Below are 24,438 nucleotides of genomic sequence, written 5' to 3'. Positions count from 1 at the left end.
TGTAATAAGATCTCTAGATCATTCTTAAAGTACTTATATTACATTTACTTTAACTAATTCAAGGGTTTTTGTTTTTCTCCTATAATATTTATTTATTTATTTGTTTGTAGTTTGTTTGCCAGGATAGTCCATTGAGCCACAAGGAACCCATTTTCAATGGAGTCCTGGGGAGAAAAGCTCCAGAAATACAAATAATAACAAGATACCAGAATACAAAAATTAAAAAATCTGAGTCAGTTAAAAAAAGTACAAGATTTCATATATCAGCTTTACATTTACCTAAACCCTAGCAAAACACTGATAACTCTTAATTTGTGTATTTGTTGTCAAAGGTAGCAAAAGAGAGCTGCTATCCCATGATGCCTTTTGCAAATGTAATCTTGTTTTATTTTGTGCAGGAATTTTTCTCAGCATATGAAAGGGTCTCTCTAGTGTAGACTAGATGCTAAAACTGTCGCAGACGCTAACAGTCCGAACTATAATGTATGAACTATCAGTCACAAATGACTGACTAGATAGTTATGGGAATGAATGCAACTTTACTTAGTGATACACCATAGGGAAGAGGAAGTGAAGGTAGTAGAAATTACAGCTGTAAACATAATGGAAACATATAAGTTACAGGACATGTACTGTTCATAGGTGAATAATAGGCTAACTGTCCTGAAGGGCTATTTTAAGCCTAGCCAATAACCCAGGATTAGAATTAAACTGTCTACCTTGCTCATAGGTTGGTACTAGGCTATTGGCCCTAGGGCCTATACAAGCCTAGCCATAACAATTCCCTGGCTATTTCTTCCCACAATATTTACTTCCCTGGACCACTGTCTAGCAGGGTGAATGAAGTGATCCCCGGGGTGAATTTCTTATCTCCTATCCAATCATCAAGGTTCCTTTTGAAGAGAGCCAAAGAGGCACTCTGCTTGACATGTATGGGCAGTCTATTTCAGAGTCTGGGGAGTGTCTGGGTCAGGAACCTATCCATCCAGCATGTTTTGTTCATTGTGACGACAAGGTTTCTATCCCTGGAGCATGTGTCTCTGAGGGATTGTGATTTCTTTAAGTGTAGCATGTCCAACAGCTCTGGGTTTGACATGGCCTTGTATGTTAAGCAGGGATCGCCTCTGAGTAGACGATATGCGACAGAGTATAGGTGGAGTTTTTTTAGATGGTCAGCATAGGACATCTGCTTTAGGCCTGTGATTCTTTTAGTGAGGTATTTCTGTGGCCTTTCCAGTTGCTGCAGATGTCTTGAGAGTTACATACCAAACGGGGCATTGTATTCTATAACGGGTCTAATAAGGGATGAGTACAGTGGGACAATGACCTCCTGTTTTCTGGATGAAAAGCCTTAGTGATGAGGTGTGCCATATAGAAGGATTTCCTGACTGTTGTGGTGATGTGGTTATCGAAGGTAAGACCACTGTCCACCTGTGTCCCTAAGTCTCTTATCACACTTTCAGTGTTTAGTGTACTGCCAGCTATGTGGTAATTCACGGGTACATGTTTTTTCCCAGAGGGGATAACTATACATTTCTTGGCATTGAGCTTGAGCCCATGGCTCTGGCACCAAGCATATGTTTCTGTAAGGCCCTTTGGTAGAATATCCACATCATTTGGGGATTCAATAATGGCTCCCAGTTTGCAGTCATCTGCGAACTTTGTTAGCCAGAGTCCCTTAGTGTTGGCCTGCACTTCAGAGAAGTAGATGCCAAACAAGAGTGGTCCCAAGACTGAACCCTGAGGTACTCCACTTGTCACTTGTCTGGAGCTGGATTTGAAGTAGTTGGCTACTTTTACAGTGTGGGTTCTGTCAGTAATCCAGCTGGCAACCCATCAAATGACATACGGATTAATGCCCAGCTTAGTAAGTTTATCTATGATTCCAGAGTGGGGGATGGTGTTGAAGGCCTGGGTGAGGTCCAGATAAGCTGTGTGGACCACCTTACCCTTGTCCACAGCTTTGGAGACTGATTCAAAGAAGTCAATCAGGTTCAGGAGACAAGATCGGCCCTTCATGAAACCAAACTGCATGGGGTCCAGTGTCTGAAGGTTGCCACTGTCTTTGTTTATAAGTTCCATGATAATACATTCCTTGGCCTTGCAGATCAGGTTCATCAGACTGATGGGGCAGTATTTCCCGGGATCCAAGGTGGAAGTGGGATAACTGTAGCTGTGCAGCACTCAGTGGGCATAAAGCCTGAGGTGAGACTATGATTAAATATGACACTTTGGTGAGGTGCCAGTTCATTTTGTAGTTCATGTAGTACACAGCCTGGGATGTCGTCTGATCCAATGGATGCTGTATTCCTAGCTTTGGAGAGTGCATTTTTTACCTCTGTGGCCGTTATTACCAGAATTTGGCAATCTTTTGGTATTGAAATGAGCCCTTTAGGGGTGAGAGGGGGTGAAGTTTGGACTGAATCGATCTGCCAGGATATTGGCAATATCCTTGGGATCAGTATATGTAATGCCATTCTGTTGTAGCTCAGAGCAGATCTGAGCATTGCCATTTAGATTCTTGACATAGCTATAGAATGCCTTGTGGTTGTGTTTGGAATTTTTGGCAATTTTTGGCAATTTTATTTTCATAACTAGCTTTGGAGGATTTTATGAGGGATCTCAGCTTCTTACTGAGGCTGGCAAGGAAGTTTTTTGCATCCTGGGATTTTCCTCTTTTCTGCAACAGTTTCTTCCTTTTGTTGTAAAGTTTGTTTATGGCAAGGGACCACCAGATTGGCTTCCTTTTTTGGAGGAGAGCGTCTTGGTTCTATTGGGGATGGCACAATTCATGCATGAGTGGATGTGCTCATACAGTGCCTTAATGTAGATTTCATCAGTTGAACTTTCATTTCCCATCTGCATTGGTGTCATGAAGTTTGTCACTTCTGACTTGAGTAGCATGAAGTTGGCTTTGGAGAAGTTTTTTGCAGAGGTTTCTTTACTGGGGGATTGGGGTGGGATGTGGATGTTAAGGTTGATTAGCTTATGGTCAGACCTGACCAACGAGGGGGTGACCATAAGTGTTGAATATCAATTTCCCATGTTGGTAATGACCAGGTCTAGGATATTGCAGCCCCTGGTGGGACTAAGGATTAGTTTATCCAGGGCATTGAAATTTATGAATTCCAAGAACCACTTGGCATAGGTGTTGGTACATGAGTAGTTTTCCTAGTTAATGGTAGGGTAGTTGAAATCACCCAGTATTAGGGTGTTTGGTTGTATCTTAATATTTTCCAGTATGTTTAGAAAGGTGTACTGAGAATCTTGGGGCATGATGGGGAATCTGTAGCAAGCTACAATTTGGATTGCAGTCTTACATAGTGTTAGTTGCACCTGGAGAATTTCAGATGCATTGTGTTGGGTAATTAGCCTGGTGTTGTGAATATCCTTGGTGAATATGGACACTCCTCCACCTTTAATGTTTCGGTCCTGGTTTGGTGGCCGAAAAGTGTGGTAAGAGATGTAGCCTGGTATTGCAAGGGTGCTCTCTGGAGCCTTGAACCAGGTCTCAGTTACTGCACAGATATCGATGTTCTCCATTTTCAGGAGTGCCTCGAGAGAGTGCATTTTGAGGTTTAGACTTCTTGCATTGAGTAGCATTACCTCCAGATTTTGCATGCTTGTACCTGTTATGGTGGTGGTTTTGTCCTTTGAACTTTGCCTAAAAAAAGGCACTATAGGGGTGGCAAGAGCCTTAGCCAGTAACATGAATCCCAGGGGCGACAGGTGCAGACCATCTCTGGCAAAGCATCATGGTCTGTCGATCATGTCGTCCCAGGCAGACATATACTGGATCCCCTTTGAATGACACCAGAAGCTTAGCCAATTGTTGAAGTCAGTCATTTTGTCCTTAAACTGTGGTATCATTCTGGGCAATGGCAGGATGCTACTTAGGGCTAGGGTCATACCTGCCTGGGCCACATGATCCGAGAGTTCTTCCATGTCTTTTTCATATAGTCCAGGGAGGTATGTCTCAAGTCATTCACTCCAACATGGACAATGACAGAGTCATATTTGTACTTGTTGTGGAGTGACTTGAGTGCATGTGTTATGTGACAGATCCTGGCACCCGACAGGCAGCTGACTGTAATTTTCTAATTGCTCAGCCTGTTGAGTGGGACATCAGTGTGCCTGACTAGAGTCACCTATGACTAAAGTGTTGGGTACATTGTCTTGCCTTAGAGGCTGTTGTTGGGTGGCACACTGGTGTTGTGAGCTATATGACACTTTGGTTGTGTTTGGTGTTTGTTTGCATTTCAGCTTCAGAGGTCCTTGTTGCTTAGGCAGGTTACTGTTATGGGCCTCCACATATGTGGGTTTAGTGTTGCTATGTGTGGGTGTTGGTGGTGTGGGTTTAGAAGGGCTATGTGTTGTTTGAGGTGTAGTGCAGTTGTTAACCTTCTCCTCTTTACTATCTAGCACAATCTTGGGTGAAGAGAGCTTTGATTCCGGTTTGGCTATGTAAGTGCATCTCTCATAGGTTGTAGTGTTGGGTAGTAGGAGGAGAGGGTTGTCTGTGTACAAGAGGCAATTGCTGCATTGCCCCAGTATGCCCAGATTCACCAGGTGGACAGGAGAAATCACCGGTAGATGACAGTTGGACATGACTGGTTTGGTGCTTTTTTTTTTTTGTAAAGTACAAGAGCTGTTTTCCCTTACCTTAGCAAGGTACTTTGCAATTATAGGCTATTTAGTGCCTACAATTCATTTTTCCTTATTAACAAGGAGAGTTGAGTGTTTGTATCAGTTTAAGACTTCCTAGTGCTTTCCAGCAGGTTTTAATGCAAGTGCTAGTAACAGGGATGCTTAAAGGTAAGATGAAAAAAATGTTTTATCCTAAACACTGCAGTGTGCACTAGAGAGGTTAGATGTAAAAGTAGGTAACTTAAGTTTTACCTGTCTAAAAAGTTAAGTTTTAGTGGAGAGTCGCTATTAAAACAACAAGATAGATTGAAAGGGGGTGGTCACTTTTGTATTCTGGCACTATGGAATACAGTATGATGGCCAATAAATTTAAATAGTTGAAGGGGAGTGATTTCACAAAAGGATAATTTTATGCTTACTCACACAAGCTAGTAAAACAGAGAGGAAATAAGATATATGGTCAAATTAACATAACGGGAAGGCAATTAGAAAGACAGCGGTGTTTAAGAACATGTGGGGGGAAAAAATTCTGCCTGACTCATAAGAGACAGAGCTGTGGTCGCTTTTCAAGTTTTAATATGCAGTTAAAAGCAGAATACAAGTAAAACACAAGGTAAATAAAACAAATCACAGTATTCAAAATATAAAAAGGCAATAAAGTAATAAAATAAAAAGCAAACTAACCTTTTCCCTCACAGCAAAATGTAGCAGAGTCTGGGTTAGCCTTTCTAGTCTGACTATGAGGTGATGACTAAACCATTATGCCAAAACCCACACCCCTGTTATGTTTTATACAACAATCTTCTATACATGGAGATTAAGTCTACTGGTGCAAAAGTTTGGTTTGGTATTTTTAAGTACCATTAAGTTTGCAGTGGTGGTTTAATATAGTATTATAGGGGTGTGGAGAGGTGATGCCACATTTGATGTAGATTTCTGAAAGGTGAACTAAACAGGAGGTATATTAAAATGGTGATTTAATCTTGTGAGTGCTGACTTAAAGACTGCGGATGGATTACTCCATTTTCTTTAAATTGCTAAAGTTTTTATCTTCAGCAGTGTCCTGGCATGATGACTATGCAAAGAACAGTTTTATAGACATTGGTCATTGATAAAAGTTGTTTTAAATTGTTTAAACTTCTATTGGATTCCATATTTGGGAAACTTGATGTTAGCAAAGGGAATGTATCTGCATGAGAAATACAACAGAGACAATAAAATATATCACCGATGGTGATGTAGATAGACAGTATTAACAACCGTCCCACTTTTTCTTTAGAGTGGGGGATGGTGACTTCTATTTAATTTAACTTTTTTTAGTTAGCTATTCTTTCTTGTTTATTTTTCTCTTATGTGAAGCTGTATAATATTGGTCCCCATCAAAAGTCAGAGGATACTCACTGATCTACAGATAGACTGAAAGAACTCAGAAAAGACAGTTACATAAACAAAGCTGCACAACTAATTTCTTTCTTAGATTTTTTTTTTTATCTCAAGAGGGTCAGTAGGAATTAAACGATATTTTTTTACAAGGCTGAAGGTAAAAAAATGCAGAATTCACTTGTTAAAAGACTGATTTAGACTCTCTATACAGAAGTTTATAGGAGCCATTTTTGTTTTCTTGCCAGATTGTTAAGAAAGCAGAGTCAGTGAAATTGTTCTTTTACAGCCCAAGTACGAATACTGGTCAGTGATCGGAAACAGTAGCCTTTAGTTCACAAAAAAAGATACTACCCTGACTGAAATGCAGCAGGGGCCTCTAATGTATATAGTTTTATTCCTGGATGTCACTGGATTTGGTTAATAGATAGATATTTGAATTGTAATGACCGTACTGTTTTAATTCAGATTATGTACTGGTAAGCATTCTAAATTATCACACCACCATCAGTAAACTTATAACAGGAATTTACTCAGAGGGGCAAGCACCGGTAGGAAATAGGATGAGTTCTGACTTAGAAAGATTCATGCAGTTGCTAAGCTGTAGAAGGAAATAATATCACTGTTAAAGATGAAGTAAGTCTTATATAATATATATTGTCAAGCCAGAACCATCATTTGGAGATATTGGTCATGTGGTGCAAACATGCTGGTGGATGAGAGATCTTTAAACCGAGACTCATATAGTCAGATGTCACTGTTCTCAGAGAAACTTAACACATTGCCCCACCAAGTCTAAAGAAAACTCCACATTTCCTGAGTTATACTGAATGTTCAGGAGTATAATTTTGAAAGAAGGAAAGCAGAGCTACAGAAAAAATTCAAGGTCAGTTAGAATGCAGTTGGTCAACACATTGCTGTGAAATTACTGTTGTTAGTTGTGGCCTTCTATATATTTGAAATGTCTGCTGCATATCTTGGGTCATATGAAATGTAATAATATGAATGATGCTTTCACTTGTTCATGTCCTGTGAACATTTATAATGTGCTCAAGAATAACACATAACCTAAGTGGGTTACTAAATTTAAAAGAAGCTCTCATATCAGTAGAATCAGTAAGATTTTGGTGCTTCCTTTTTATGGGTTGACAATAATGTGTTTTTTAACAAATAACTTACATTATTAAAAACATTTTTGAATTACCTTTGTAGAAGCTGAGACTCTTGTTGATTTAATGGGTATTGCTGCTGTGAGTAACACTGGTGGTATCTGAAGTGGCCACAACTTAGTTTTGGTGGTTTCCGACAAAACCATTTGACCCCTGAGTTTACATCTGAAAAGTCACACACATTTTCTTCGGGTGACATATCAAAGCTGCATTCTGTGTTTTCTTCCACTTTACTGAAAACAAAAATTCCCTTGAATGCCGATCTGCGAGTATAATTTTCCCTGAGCATACGTAAAACAGATACAGCTTGTGCAGAATGGTAAAGTTTAATTGAGATATATGCTTCTCCTTTCCAGTACAGTGGAAATGTTATTAAATACGTCCCATTGTTAAAATCATAGACTGTTCCACTACAGTCAGAGTTTAGCTTGTTGTTGAAGAGCCTTGCTATAAAGAAGTCTCCACCACTGGACCTCCTTTTCCCTGAGTGGTCATATGTTTCCACAATAACTGAAAGAACATCTCCGGTGCTATAATTATTGGATGGAAATGGCAAATAATACTTGCTGTTTTTTCCACTTGTACTTGAGGCAAAATCTGCGTGGTTAACAGAGGGTTCACTTGCATTAATAGTTTCAAATATAGTGTCTGCTTCTTTTACTGGAACAGTATGAACAGCTGTAGAGTTTGGCAATGTGCTATTCCCTTCTTCACCACTTAACATTTCTTCTTCCTGTAAATGAAGAAATAAAATGAAACTTTTGCAAAAAATGTGCTGTTTTCATAGCTGCATTTGCTGTCTTAAACAACATGAAGATTATGTGATACAAGCACAAATAAAATAAATCTCTTCATTATAAGATACCCTAACATTCACCATTACTGCAGCAGTTCTAGCAGACTGTTTGTGCAGGATGTAAGTGTAGATGAGCTCTAACGTTACACAGAAGACTTTTGATAGTAAGCTCAGAATAACCAATATTCTATTACAAGGACTTTCTGCTCCCAGAGGCCTGAAGAATGAAGTACAAGTGAATCAAAAACATGGATGTAAGAAAATAAAGCATTTGTATTAAGTTTTACTGGAAAATTTTTAAATAAAGATGTTGGAAAAAATAAAACATTTGTATTGTCATGTATTGCTCTTATACAAAGCCATGTTAACACTTATCATGGAACTAATCAATAAGGACATAGGGCACCTCCAAACACTGGACCTGTCTCAGTTTAGATTCATCAAGGGCAGGTCATATTTACTCAACCTGATCGACTTTTTTGATAAGATCACTAAAGCAATTGATGATGATAAAATGGCACACATTGCATTCCGCAACCTCGTTAAAGCATTTAACACATTGGCCTTTCAGGTATAGTAGGAAAGCTAAATAACTGAGAATAACCCCCTACATCACCAACTGGATTGCCAGCTGATTCACAAATAACTTCCCCTGTTTTGATGTCATATGTCCTATCAACACAAAGAGACCAGTTACCAGTGGGGTTCCCCAAAGTTCAGAGTTGGGGCCTCTCTTTTTTCACATCTACTTCTCTGAAGTAAAAGCCAATACCTAAAGGTTCTGGCAGATTAAGTTTGTAGATGACTGCAAGCTAGGATCGGTCATTGAATCCTCAAATGACTTAGTCATCCTGCAGGAAGGTTTACTCCAAATAAATAACTGGTGACAAAATCATGGACTGAAACTACATGCCAAGAAACACATTACTGTACCGTTTGGAAAGTCATCTACCCCAGGGAATTATGACACCCTTAACAACTGACCCAGTTGTTTGGGATTTAGGAATGTATGTGGCCAGTGACCTGACTTCCGACCAACATGTGTCTATTATCATAAGAAAGTTCTATCTTGCAGAGATTATTAAGAAAGGGATTGTGTCTAAATCTAGGGATATCACTGCCCCCCTTTGCTCTGCCCTCATTAGGCCAGTGATCAGTTATAATGTCACCACTGGCATGTATCTGTCCAAATGTGCAACAACTGCAATGTCCACAGAGATACCTTACTAAAAGGATACGAGGCCAAATAATATGTCCTACATGGACCAGCTCAAAGCCTTGTCACTATACTCAGTATCCTACAGATTGCAAAGAGGTGGCCTGTGTCTGCCATACAAGGCATCCTCCAACCCTGTACTGATGCTCTACTGCACATCATTAAGTCAAATGGCATAAGAAGTACTTGGTCTAGGGAACCAAACCTTTTCCAGAACATCAACAGAACATTTTGGGTGTACAGATATAACTTGTAGATGATGCCAGTGCTCTGTAGCAGACTCCCTATCTATGTAAAACACAGCTTGTCTCTGTTTACATTAAAACACAACTTGGATCCACGGATGGGTAATAGAAAATTTACCTCAGGACTGTCTCCATACTACTAATGGGCAGAGGCAGCTAATAAATGCTTTATCCCTTTTGTGGATCCCTCACATTATCAGTGGTATGATCCCTCTTATTCTCTCTATGTATAATGTATAATTATTGACCATTAGATGGGTAAAGCCAATATAATACTAATGGTATAGGTTAATTCAAGCAGCAAAACAGAAATTGGCTAGGCTTAAAATGTCCCACAAGGGCAGCTAGCCTGATACTTATCTATGAACCTGCAATAAAAGGATTTATTTAATTTGCAGTTACCAGGCAACTATTATATAGAGAATGCAACAGTACATGGTCTTACAGTATATAGTGGAACATGACCCAAGTACAATGGCTCCACGAGAATGTCACTGTTTAATAGAATCAGAATTGCTCAAATTCATATTTATGTTCTAATGAAAAGCCATTTTCCGCAATTCTACTTCATTTTGATGCTTTTTGTTCCCATACTTGCTGACCATTAATTCTACTTTTATGAGAGTCATTCCATCTATCCCCATATTAGGGATATACCCAGTACAGTACAGTACAGTACAGTACATGGTGAGCCAAACACAGGAGCCCATCATCCAGGAAGCAATGAGGGTTCTTTGTATTTCTGCTCACACCTGGCCAGTCTTCTCCATCTCTGAGGGGTGCACAACTTTTTTCCTTACCCATATGTCTGTTTGGCTTGTCTCGCCAGACTAGATTCATAAGATGACTTATCCCACATGTCCCTGAGCAGGGAACTACAAGGTACAAGTCTTAATAGCTTCACATTACCTAGGATATGAGAAATGGGGGCATTTCTATTTTAGGCATTAACCCCACCCCTGATGATAACATGCACATCTGCATCACTGCAGAGGATATCAGTACTCGTGTTTGTGTGTGTGTGTGTGTGTGTGTGTCTGTGTGTGTGTCTGTGTGTCTGTGTGTGTGTGTGTGCGTGTGTGTGCGTGTGTGTGTGTGTGTGTGTGTGTGTGTGTGTGTGTGTGTGTGTGTGTGTGTGTGTGTGTGTGTGTGTGTGTGTGTGTGTGTGTGTGTGTGCTCCATTGCATACAAGAGTAAGGGGTAACATCACTGGCTTGAGAAGCTGCAACACAAGTCCCTCCCAATACTGTCACCTATTTTCCTTGATCTTAGATCTTTGTTTTCATTATAGTAACAGCAGAAGAATGGTCAAGAACCACCCCCTCTCACCCCCAGGATGGGTGAGCCATATCAACTAATTTCCTCTCTTCTCTTCTGCAACTGAAATTCTATTTGAATTTAGGTTATCTGGGTTGCAATCAGGGCTTTGTTCAAATGTGCCACAGACTGTGGCCCATTTTACTCAATTCTGATCAAAATGGAACTGAAATGGAAGTGTGAGCTGCATCAAAGTTGTACATATGGTTCCTTTTAAAATAGCAATTATCAGATATTTCATAGTTCCTCTTAACATTGTCTTTATTAACTGTAATTGACGACATTTGAGTAATTTACTTATTTATTATATATTTATTTTTTGCTGTTAAGATATGTGCTCAATGTCACCGTGTATTATTGTTGCTAGTTCTCTTTTCTGGATGACTTTCAATGTGCAATTAGAAAAGATATCTCGGTTTCTCCACTATACACTAGAAACGAGTACTCTCAGCAACAGAGATAAACAGAATTTTTGTCTCAGCGCAGACTGAAACAGTTTTTCAACTTCAGTTTGTTTCAACTTCTTTTCCTAATGCTTTGTGTTTTATTGCTATTGTTCTTTTTTGTCTACAGTTAACTTGCTATCAATTCTTAACTATTTTGTAGAGCATGGAGTGCTGTGATTACACAGCACTCCATGCACTACAAAATAAAGGGTTGTGATTGCACTCCAATAACAGTTAAACAACATCCTTATTCAGTGCTACTCTAGCATGAGACCCACCATTAACAGTGAGTAGAAGGGTGGTTACCAATTATAAATTGTTAAGATTGCATCTGGGACTAAAACCTGAGAGTGACAGACAGAAAACAACAGGAGCAGGAGAACATGAAAGAGTTTTGTTTCAAATATGTTTCTGCCTATCTTCTACATTACATCCATTATTTTGAGATAAACTGCTACCCTTAGACAGGAAATATGTAGGGACATAAACCATTTCCTCCACTGTTTTAACAGCTTCCAAAGCCAGCACAACATATTGTTTGTGAGTTTTTTATATAATTTAGTTTACATTTCTGTAACTAGTACATGGAGCAGAAGAATATCCATGCATTACAAAGATTTACAAACAAATCTCCATGTGTAATGTATTATTATGCATTTTCAAAATGGATGCCAAAATGTACTTCTTGAGCTTTGCTCTCAAGGTGAATTTCTTGGCATTCATGTCTCAAACACATAATATACACTTTACGATCAGACATTCAATCATAATCCTCTACACCTCATCTTAATTACTTCCATTAATTGTAATACTATCTTTATTGCTCTACTTCATTTATTTTTCTGTTGCTTTAATTGTTTTTTCTCTTTTCATTCTTTGTGTTCATTTTTGTACAGGGTTTTGTTACAAGCAATATAAAAAAAGATGAAGTTGATGTTGAAAAGTTCTGATTCATGACGAGCCTAAGACTAGCACAAACTGGCAGCCCTCTGTAAAATAATGCCTGTTTATCACAGTGACTGACTGCTGTTACATATTAAATAGTGTAAATATTTAAAGTTTTTGCATTTGTTTCCAAGTAACATGGCTGGAGATTATCTACTGAAACTAAACAGTATGTTTTTGCTTAGACAAGTGAAATAAGCCATTCTTCACTTTTATGTTTTAATATGTTTTTGTTGATCCTGTATCTTTGTTTCTCCATAATTTCTATCATAGTTATGTTATCTTGTGCTTCTATGTAAATGAGCTTGTACTTGTATTCATTTTGTAGCAAAGTAAGCCCCCTAGGCAAAGATAACTCTTCAAAAGGGTGATGTAGGACTACCTAGCTAAATTCACAGATAGATCTAACTGGCATCTGAAGTCTGGCAATGTCTATATCTGAGCTTGCAGCTCAGACCTAGTTAGTATACAGTTAAAGTGCTCTTCAGTTCATGTATGAAGAACACAGTCATAGGTTATGGGGAAACATTCAGTCAAATGCCGATTTTCTGCAAGAACTTACTGCCATGTGGTGTAATATAGTATTTTTCTGTGGGACAGAACTTATCTTCTTATTTCCTGAGGTTGACTAAAAACCTTGAATTTTGTTCTGTCCTAGGATGGAATATGAATCTATGACAATGATATGTGGGTTAATGAGAAGTCAGTGACTCTTATAGAAATATGACATGATTTATATTTGTTCAGATTAATGTCTCAGTTGCCCAGATGGAGGGACATACCTTATATGTGAAATCCCATCTGGAAATGGTAACTTCTGACTTTGAAGTTAATTCGGTCTTATGGTCATAGCCAGCTTTAGGCACCAGCGAACCCTGCGGTCGCTGAGGGGCCCCCTGTTCCCTGGGGGCCCCCGACCACAGCAAGTTATCTTATCCTGATATTTTGTAACATGTCTGTCAAACCAACAAAAGCTAGTACAGCATTATTGTATACTTAATAAACCACATGGATAATAACTCTTACTTATATCTCCTTTAAATTTCAAAGATATTTCTGGTTGTAGTAACAGTGTTTTGTCAAGTAACAGGCATCAGAATTCCATTAAATATTTTACTACTGACATAGTTTGCCTGGCTTGTTAAATCCTGTTCTTGGACAGTTTCTCCACTAAAGCTATCTGCATAGCCAGTTTTAGGTCCCTGCTATACCCGTGGCTGCAGGGGGCCCCCTTAATCATCCTTGACTGTGTGGGGGCCACACAAAAGCTACTGCCGGTTAGGGAAAAATGAGGAAGAAAAAAATGTATTAATTTACTAATTATGCTTTTTAACCTGAATAGGGCTGTGATATGATCCTGTTAGGATGAAGCTGATAACGAACATGAGCAAGGGAAGCACTAGGAGATCAGCAGCCCAGAGTGACTTATCTCACTGCAAATTTGGGATTTTAAGAAGAGCTGATACTTCTGATCATCAGGGATGGTTTTCTCTTTCAGGGAGTTTTATAAATAGAAACAGAACACCAAGTATTATAACTCTCAATTATGTTGCTTAAGAATTCAGTGCAATCCCAAAAATAATAGAATAAAGGCTCAGAATCAGGACTACATTTTAAATATTACTCTAATTCACTTAAAAAGTTCACCTTTTGCATCAACATGTAATTTTGAACAATAAGTATAAAACTCAGATGTCTAGATTGATTGACTGTGTGTAATCCTTAATGATTTACCAGCAAATCAAACTTTTTTATTAAAGAGAAAGCAAAAGTATGAACAAAATCAGGGAAGGTGTGTGAAATCAGGAACAGTGACAGGTACGCATTACTGCTCAATGAGGGAAATAAGTGACTTACCCCTGCTGCTGTTTGACAACTACTAATTAGCAGTCACTGATCTGGTGTGGCAGTACTAGTGTTGCACAATATATTGCTATTTGCTGAAATAACTACAAAACTAGGACTGCTATGGCTTATGCTTGTGTGTGTGTGTGTGTGTGTGTGTGTGTGTGTGTGTGTGTGTGTGTGTGTGTGTGTGTGTGTGCATACAAAATATCACTGATTTTTGTCTGTGCATGCACCCAACAATGCCAGGATACAGTCAATAAAAAATGTACCAAACAAGTAATTATACTTCAAAAGTAAGACATAAAATATATCCCAGAACATTCAGAGACTTAGATCTTCTTGGAGTCTGATGGCCCCACTCACCAGACTGCATAAATGTATACTGGGGGCTACCTTAATCATCCTTGACTCTGTGAGGACCCCCACAAAAGCTATGGCTAGTTGAAGAAAAATGAGGACAAAAAAAGTATCAATTTTCTGATTGTGCTGTTTAACCTCAACAATGCTGATATGACCCTTTTAGGATAAAGCTGATAATAACCTCTAGTTTCAACCACACCCATTTTAAAACCAGCCCTGCTCAAATATGTGCGTACAAAAAACTGCCGTAGGTTATGTGGGGTGGGGGGTTGTGTGGTTATTACAACTTTAACTTTCATCACAGTCAAACCTTAGAGATGTGCACATGACGTCATTATAGCTTGTGTTTGCACCGAGGACAGTGTGGTCATTGTATATTTACTTTTCTCACAGACCTCAGAGGTATAAAAAGAAGGTTACTATAGCTTGTGTATGAGTGATGTACTGTCTAGGAGCTACAAATTAGAATATATTACTGAAATCATTCTCACAATCACACATTAGGCACATATACATGGGGCTGACTTTGAGGGTAAGGGGTGAGGAAGCATGCAATGTATATGAATATCAGCAGTCACTTGAAATATATGGCTAAGGCAATTTAAACCTCTGCTTTCATCCCATCTAACATCAGAGGGATGCATAGGCAGTGACTGTCTTTTGTGGAGGTTTGGGGAAGGAGGCAGTATTCCCAGATAAGACCTATGTATTCCCACAAATGGCTTGTTAGTTTATCGTGAGCTACTATTTTGTCAGCTTTGAACATCAAGACTTGGATACAACTTCTGTCTTCCTTGAAAGAAAAAAAAAAGAATGAAATTCTTTTCTTTTTCATGATTTTTGTTTAGGCTACCATTGGAGTAAAATGCTGAGAAAATGCTCTAAAATGCATCCCAGGGCACATATATAACCCCTATGGCTTTAGGGGCACCAGTTTAATTGAGTTATTTCCTAAATGTTTACTACTGTGCTGTCTTGGTCAAGAAAGGTGTGCTGAAAGGATGCAAGGAAGACTAAAGCTGAACAGCAACAGTGAATTTCTTTCCTTAATAATAATTTCTGTTCAAGCCATTATTCGATGAAAAGGTTGTGTAAAAAGAAAAAAAAAAAAAACTTTAAAGTGCACTTCAGAGCGTATAGAAAGTTATGGCTTCTTGAAAAATCTGAGAGTAAGGCAAAATGTGAGAAAAGGAAGAAAAAAGTAATGTGCATGGTATGAGGAGCCCAAAGGGGGGGGTCAGAGGAGAGGACTGGAGGATGTGCGGGAGAGGGGGGGTGTTGAAACAGTAGGCCTAGTCATCACTTCATTTAAGTCCAGACCTGTTCATAGAGTTGTTGTCATGTATCATTGTAGCATCTAAATGCCAGTAACTGTAAGTGTCCCTTTGTTAGCCAGGTTAACAAAGTGTTGTGCATAGGCCTGCTGTAATGTAAGAGCTTGTAGCTACAGGTCTGTCTGTGTGTACTATTCCTAAAAGTTTGCAGCACAGACTAAAAGATTTCTTAGGAGGTGTGGCATTGACAGGATGATTCTTATACTGGAAGTGCCGAGGGGGCCCCCAACTTGACATTTGCTGGGGCCCCCAAAATGCTAACACCAGCCCTGCTCATGGTATGACCATTACTTTATCAGATTCATGTTACAGCTTACATTTATTTTATTTTATTTATTTTTACTTTATTTTACATCTGTTTACTGGGAAAGTCTGACTGGACTTGTCCTTTTTCAGTGGAGGCCCGGGCAGAAAAGCTCCACATAGAACATAATACATACAACTTGACATCATTTTATTAGAATTGATCACACAGTGAAATTAATAGAGTTTAACACAATCAGGATCTATATGTAAACTAAGCAATCAAAGAGCACAAGACATTAAAGCCTGGCTATTACAGAAAGGACTCTATGAACAGACACTATAGTGACTCAGAATATTGAAATAAAGTGAAGGTAGCAAGACTAGAAAAGAAGAGACATATACCACCCAATGGTATTATTTGCATAGGACATATACCACCCAATTGTATTATTTGTGTAGGACATATACCGCCTGATGGTATTATTTGTGTAGGACATATACCACCCGATGGTGTTAGTTGTATAGGATATACCGCTCAATAGTTATATTCATGTAGGACATATACTGCCAGATAGTTATACTTGTATAGGACATATACCGCCCAATGGTATTATTTGTGTAGGACATATATCGCCTGGTGTTTTTATTTGTATAGGACATATACCACTCAATAGTTATATTTGTGTAGGACATATACCGCCCGATAGTTATATTTGTGTAGGACATATACTGCCCGATGGTATTATTTGTGTAGGACATATACCGTCCGATTGTATTATTTGTGTAGGACATATACCGCCCAATATTTATATTTGTGTAGGACATATACTGCCCGATAGTTATATCTGTGTAGGACATATACCGCCCAATAGTTACATTTGTGTAGGACATATATCTCCTGGTGGTATTATTTGTATAGGACATACACCACCCAGTGATATTAATTGTATAGGACTTATTAGGTCATTTTTAGGTAGAGTATTCTTGTTTGATGTGGGATCCAATTGTCCTATAGTAAGTGTAGTGCTGGTAACCGTAAAGAAGAGGTATTAGTATTGATTGAGAGATATGGATTAGTCGGGGGCAGAGAAAGGGCACAGCCATTTTCCGGAAAAGTGATTTTTGAGCATTTTTTAAATTGAGACAAAGATGAAATATCTGTATTGTCCTGTGATGAGGCATTCCAGATTTTGTCAATGTAACTTGAGAAGAGGGATTATCCAGCTAGATTATTGGTTTTATTGATCTTAATAAGGTGTTTGTTGGTGGAACGCAGGGTTTTGGCAGTGGAGTATGGTTGAAGTAATATCTGAAGGGCCAGAGTTTTATCAGGTTGATAGAATATTTTATGTGCCATAGTTAACTGGTTAAGGAGAAGGAGTTCGGGGAGCACTAGCCAGTTGAGTTTTTTAAGTGCTTGAGATCTAAATGGTGAGCTTGTAGCATATTTGGCAATTTTACTGTAACATGATTCCAGTTTTGCTAGTTCTGTTTTTCTTAGATTTGTAAAAATGGGAGATGCGTATATAAAGCAGTGTAGAGATCAGGTGGGATTGGGCAATAGTAATCTTAGTGTTTGTTGTGAAGCAATGTTTATTTCTATACAGTGTTCCTATTTTTTATGTACTTTATTTACTGTTTGGGATATGTGGATGTCAAATTTCATGTTATGGCCAATTTCAACTCCTAAAAGTTTGGTGTGAGGTGAGGAGGATATGAGGGTGTTATTTAATGAAGTGATGTTAATTGTGGCAGTGGGAACAGTTGTTTTATTGAGTTAGAAGATCAAGAGTTTGCTTTTTGTGGTGTTCAGGATTAGTCTGTAATTTGTTAACCAGGTCTCTACTGCTATAAAGGACTGTTATTTTAGTGCCTGAAGTTCCTGTATGGTAGTGGCAGCACATATCAATTTTGAGTCATTCACATATTGGATTAGCGAAACTTGTGGGGTAGCACTATGGAGGTTATTTATAAATATTGTAAAGAGTTCTAAGCCTAATATAGAGCCTTGTGGGACTCCTAGTGTCACTGGGAGAATGGGTGATAGTGGTTGTTGCCAACGTAGTGCCTGCTGGTGATGAGACAGGTAGTCCTGGAACCAGACTAGGATACTTTGGCATAGGTTTAACTCTGAGAGGACATTTAGAAGTTTATTGTACTAGACCATATCAAAGGCTTTTGATAGGTCAAGGAATATTGAGGATACAAAGCCGTTGTTGTTTCTGTGATGATTAACCATATTAGTAAATGATAGTAATGCTGTGGTAGTACTGTGATATGGTCGGAAACCATGCTGAGTGTTGCTAGTTTATTAGTCTGCAGGTAATCTGTGATGTGTTTGTGAACTGTTCTCTCAAGTATTTTAGATAGAGGTGATAACATTATGATTGGGTGATAGTTCGGTCTGTTGATGAGCCTCCTTTATGAAGTGGTATAATATGAGAGGTTTTCCAGATGGTTGGGACATGGTGTTCTGATGCAGATCTATTGATAAGAATGGACACTGGGTATGCAATACCCACACCAGTTAGTTTTAAAGATTCAGCAGGTAAGTTGTCTGCTGATAGTGTGGTGGGTTTTAGATTTTTGAGTATTTTTTTTTATTGTATCTGTTGATACAGATTGCAGGGAGAAGGTGGTCTTTTTATTAGTTGGCATGGATGTTGTTTTGATAGGAGAGGGGGTTTGGTTGTTTGTCAGGGCTAAGATAGTTTCTGTAAAATATTTGTTGAATAGGGTCACAGTGTTGTCTGTATTGTTATTACTGTTGTAGGGGGCGGAGTAGAGACTTTGCCAAGTTGGAGTATCTTGTTTATTGCAGACCAGAATTTTTGTGTGTTATTGCAGTTCTTATTTTGAATTTCTGAGTAATAGTTTATTTTGTTTTGTTTAATTTGTTGCTCTGCTTTATTTGTAAATTCCTGGTAGGTTTGAAATGCAGATTGGGTTTTCATTTTGTACCAGTTTTCCCATGCCTTCTTCCTTGATTTTAATAGTGACCTAGTTTCCTTGCATAGCCATGAAGGATAGTTGGATTTAACACGTATCATCCTAGTTGAGGCTTGTATGTTATGTATGTCAAGGAAGGTAGTGTTGAAAACAATCTACTGCTTCTTCCAGGGTAAGTAATTTAAGAGGTGTCCAGTTACAGTTTTTAAGAATCTTTATGAGGTCATTCAAGTTAATGTGTTTTTTGTTTCTTATTTGTTGGTATATAATTTGTTTCCTTGGGTTAGTTCAATGTCTAAGTAGGTAAATTGGGAAATGGCCACTGAGGCTGTTAGGGAGACAAGCAATGTGAGAAGAGATGGCTGGTTTATTTGTTAAGATTCAGTCAAGAGTGGATTGTTTATTGGATGGTTTATTAATCCTAGTAGGTGTTTGCGTGAGTTGGGTGAAACCATGTAAACTGATGGAATTTTTCGAGTTTTGGGAGTTGTAATCTAACCAATCTTTATTAAAGTCAATGATAATTGTTTCCTGTGGCAGTGTATTAAAGGACCAGTGCCAGTATATTTTCTACTGTTTAGATATCACTGGGTAGTATACTGATACCTATGTTTATATGTTTTTTGGGATTAACCTTCAGTTTAGTAAGTAGGACTTCAGCATTGTTGAAGGTTGGTATGCTGTTATCCATGGATTCTAAGGAAAGGTGACTTTTGAAGAGTAGTAATGCACCTCCCCCTCTTTTACTTCACCTATCTTGATATATGTACGTACATTTGGTTATCACCTTCACCTTGAGCTGCTATAGTTCAGGAATTTGAATAAGGTCATTGCTCTTTTTTTGAGTTAACTGCTGATGATGCAAATAACAACTGATGCTAACAATGTTTTGGCTGCTGCTATGGATTTGTTTACATCACTTCATGAACACCCATTCCCACTGTGGAAGCAAGAGACTTGGAATGATTTTGAATTCTTCTCTCATAAGAAGCATGGACACAGGCTGAAGTGGATATGAAGGCTTTCTGGACTTTATGATGACAAACTTGATTGATGAACATTATGACCATTATGCCTAAGATCACCTGTAAAAAAATATATCTGTCTCGAGAGATCTCTCATGGCATTAACTACTGATTTCCGGATTTTGAGATGACAGATTTGTACTGCTAAGCCTTATAACCACTACCAATCTGTGATCTAAGGAAAAATGCAATATATCTGTACCAGTGGATGTCTAATGGAACTAACTAACCAGTTGTTGTCTAGAGAAGCAGCCCAGGTTTTTTCACTAGTTTAAAGGCATTTTCATAGCTTTATTGTGAGCAGACGGCTCAGTTTTAAATCTACATATTTACTACCATTAAATTAAACAGACATTCCTTGAAAATCCTGCAACATTGTGGCATTCCTAAACTATGTCTGTTTTTGCACAATCTTTGATCAGGTTTTGATTGCCTGGTTGCTCTGAGTTTAGTCTTTGATACTAATCCCACAACTTGCATCATCTTGTCTGGACTTGTATCCTATTAGACTGCTGATTTCTTGCCTAGAAATCTTGGATTATGTTATTTATCAAATTATTGGGTAATTTATAGGATCCAGGATTTTCCATCTATTTTATAGAAGCTTTGCATATCCTTGCTCTTAAGAAAATATTTCTGGAATATCTCTGGATCATGATGCTCTTTATTAACCTATTTCAATTTCAAACCTATTGTTTTTTTGGTAAGGCTGTGGCGAGGGTAAATTATTTGCAACTTGCATCTTTCTAAAAGGCTTTTGACATCTTTGACCATTTTTAGTTTGATTTTAAATTCTGCATAAAGTACAGTTGTGTACCTACCATAAATGTAGATGTTCGAGTGTATTCACTGTTGCAGTCATTACAATTAGGGTTATCCTGCTGGCAGGCTACCAGCAGTCGGCCTGAGTTCCAAAGTCTAGGTCCGGCATCGGTTGCTGTCACCTCCTCCATGATGTCAGTGCGCCAGGGGTATAAAAGATGCAGCCGATGCCATTTTCTTCAGTTTTTCGTGCCCTAGATGTCAGGTGCCCCTAAAATGGTAGGCACACTAATGCCAAAAAGCATGCATAACCAAACAACAACTTTTCCTTAATCTACAAGCAAATACACCACATGGGTTGTATAGAATAGAGAAGTGCAGATAAGTCCCAGCAAGGAAAAGGGGGATGGAGGGAGGGTAACCTGGACTGCAACAGTGAATACACTCGAACATTTACATTTGTGGTAGGTACACAACTGTACTATGTTCATCATGTTTCACTGTTGCAGTCATTACAATTGGGTTGAATCCCAAAGCTATGGTAGGGAGGCTGGTGCTAAATAGGATTAGGAGAGGCTATCAGACCTTGCAGAACTGCAGTGGCAAAGCCTGTCCTGGATTTAGAATAGAGAAGTAAGTGATAGTGCTTTGTAAAAGTATGCACTGAACTCCAAGTTGCAGCCTCTAAGATGTCTTTGGTTGGTACTCCTCTGAGGAAGGCTGTTGAAGTGGCTGCTGCCCTGGTGGAATGTAGCCTAATGCCCTTAGGCACTGATTTGCCATGCTGTGAATAGCAGAAACGAATGCAGTGGCCTATCCACTTTGAAATAGTCTGCTTTGAGATAGGCTTTCCTTGTGATCCTGCAGCATAAGCTACTAGAAGTTGTTCAGTCTTTCTGAAAGCTTTGGTTCTGTCCAAGTAGAAGCGTAGCTGTCTGTGAATGTCCAAAGAATGCAGAAATCTCTCACCCTTATTCTGTGGGTTTGGGTAAAAAGTTGACAAGTGAATTGTTTGGTTAAGGGCCACACTGGTCACTACCTTAGGTATAAATGTAGGGTTTGTCCTCAGAGAAACCCTGTCAGGATGGAAAATGATAAAAGGTTCCACAGCCATGAGTGCCTGTAACTCTGAGACTCATCTAGCAGTGGTTATTGCTAGGAGCAGAGCTGTTTTCCAGGATACGAATTTTATATCAGCTGCAGAGGCTGGCTCAAAGGGAGGCAGTGTAAGTTTTTCCAAGACATAGTTGAGATCCCATGTAGGTATTGGTGCTCTCCTTGGGGGTCTTATGTTTTGGCCTCTCTGAGGAACTGCCTTAGTAATAGATGGGAAAAATAGGTGGTTCTGTATTGTAATGAGCTGAAATAGCAAAGGCATGAATTTTAATGGATTAGAACAGGGGTGTCCAAGAGGTGGCCTTAGGGCCATAAAACTGGCCCACCAAGTCATTTTTATCTGGCCCTTGGTATGTCCTATAATTTACTGTTTTGAATTGGCAGATACATGTTGGACATGGTAAGATTAGAAGAAAAGGCCTTTATCCAGCATCTCAGTTAAGTATTACAAAATCTGAGGAATATTTGGAACAATCAAGTCAATACCTTGTGCCTGGTTCCAAGCACAGAATCTCTTCCATTTTTCTGCATAAGATTTTCTGGTGCTAGGCCTCCTGGCCTCCAAAATAACATCCATAACTGCTTTAGAAAGATGTGTGTCTTGAATGGCTACATTATCCGCCATGCTGCCAGGTTTAGGGTCCTGAGTTGGCTGTGCAGTATCTGACTGTCTTGTTGAGTCAATAAGTGAGGAATTTAAGGTAGCGTCCAAGCTGGGCATTGGGACAAGCTCTTTAGGATTGGGTACCAGTGCTGGCAGGACCAGTCTGGGGCAATCAGAATCATTTTTGGCTTCTCTTGTCTGACCTTGAGGAGTACGTTGGGGAGGAGAAGCAGAGGCAGAAAGGCATATACTGTTAGGGTTTTCCAGCTGAAAGACAGACCATCCACTTTCCATGCTTGCTTGTGATAAGTCCTTGTGCAGAATCTTTGTAGTTGGCAATTGTGAGGAGAGGCAAATAGGTCTATGTCCGGGCATCCCCAGTTCTTTGTTATCATGCTGAAGACTTGTGGATCCAATTTCCACTTGTGGGGATCCATTAGGTTTCTGCTTAATTTGTCTGCCAGAGTATTTATCCTTCCTGGTAGGAATTGTGCTTGTAGATGTACTTGGTAAGTCAATGCTGTGTCCCACAAGTTCATGGCTAGTCTGCAGAGGGGTAGGAATGTGTGCCCCCTTGCTTGTTTATGTACCACATGAATGTGGTACTGTCCTTCTTTATCAGTAGCTGTCCTGGATGAAGTAGATCCTTGAAGGCTGTCAGGGCATTTTAAACTGCTAGCATCTCTTTTTGATTGATATGTAGATGCATTTGATTTGTGGACCATGTGCCCTGAATATATCTTCCTGCCATATGTGCCCCCCAGGCATAATCTGACGCATCTGTTGTCAATGTCTGCCTGGCTGTGAGTAAGGTGAATGGCTGTCCTGTGTTGTGGTGACAGGCTTTTGCCCACCATTGAAACTCCTGTTGCAGGCAGGGAATGAGAGTAATTATTGTTTCCAGGCTGTGGCAATGTTGAGTTCAAACACTTTTTAGATACCATTGAAGTTTCCTCATATGCAGTCTTGCATATGGAATTAGCAGAATGCAGGATGCTATGAAGCCCAAAGCCTGCAGAATTTTTCTTGCAGATAACTGGGTCTTTGTTGCCAACATTTTGAAATAAGTAGTCAGTTGTCTGTGTTTGTCTGGCGTGAGATAAGCCATCTGGGCAGTTGCATTTAAGCTTGCACCCAGGAATATTATCTCTTGAGAGGGTACGAGTTTTGATTTCTTTTCGTTTACTGTGTACCCTAGGCCTGCTAGTAATGTTTTACAAATGCCAGATGCTGTAGTAGAGTGTCTTTGTTCTCTGCTTGAATAAGGCAGTCATCCAAGTAAGGATATATTTGAATTCCTTTTTGTCTCAAAAAGCAATTACTGTTGCCAGGCACTTTGTGAAGACCCTGGGTGCAGTAGATAAGCCAAAGGGCAGTGCAGAGAATTGGTAATGCATTGAGCCAGCTATAAATCTGAGGTATCTTCTGCATGACTGTCTGATTGGGAAATGCAGGTATGCCTCTTTTAGTTCTAAAGTCACAAGCCAAGCCTTCTTGCCCAGCATGGGCAGGAGCTGCTGCAGAGTTAACATTTTGAATTTTGGAATGTCCAGGAATGTGTTCAGGATAGAAAGGTTCAATATTGGTCTCCAGGTTTTGTCGTTTCTGGGCACCAAGAATAGCCTTGAGTAAAATCCTTGTCCCTGCTCTTGCTGTGGTACTTGCTGAATGGCCCTCATGTCCATGAGGGATGAAACTTGTTTTTGTGCTTCTGCCCATTGATTGCGTGGCAGGTCTGGCATACCGTTTGGCCTTGGCAGGGTGTGAAAATGGAACCTGTAGCCCTGGGATACGATATTTAAGACCCATTTGTCCTGGGTGATCATATGCCAATTTTGAGCAAAAAGTGCTAGTTTTCCCCCCAAAGGAGCTGCCAGAAGATAAGTGCTTAGTGCTGGCAGGGGAAAGTCATTGAGACTGTTTCCTGTATGGCTGTGATTTTTCTTATCCGCTTTTGGAGGTTGAAGCACCCCATTGTTTAGGCCTGTATGAGCCTTGGGGCTGTGATCTGCCTCTGGGGTGTCTGTATCTAA

The 24,438-nt window shown here is 39.3% G+C and overlaps 1 protein-coding gene across 2 annotated transcripts in view; it reads right to left on the bottom strand.

Moving 5' to 3' along the window:
- LOC122809139 (NXPE family member 4-like) overlaps positions 1 to 24,438 on the bottom strand; it is an 820,377-nt gene that overhangs the window by 377,350 nt on the left and 418,589 nt on the right. For both annotated transcript variants that reach the window (XM_044080414.1, XM_044080415.1), the window contains exon 3: positions 7,232 to 7,929. In XM_044080414.1, coding sequence (XP_043936349.1) covers positions 7,232 to 7,929 — 698 coding nt within the window. The remainder of the gene's footprint in view (positions 1 to 7,231; positions 7,930 to 24,438) is intronic.

Source organism: Protopterus annectens, chromosome 8.part0 (assembly GCF_019279795.1).
Source record: "Protopterus annectens isolate FY-2018-M chromosome 8.part0, PAN1.0, whole genome shotgun sequence".
Lineage (NCBI taxonomy): Eukaryota > Metazoa > Chordata > Ceratodontiformes > Protopteridae > Protopterus > Protopterus annectens.
Note: the sequence above shows the minus strand (reverse complement) of the source record. Positions and strands in the feature narration are given on the sequence as shown.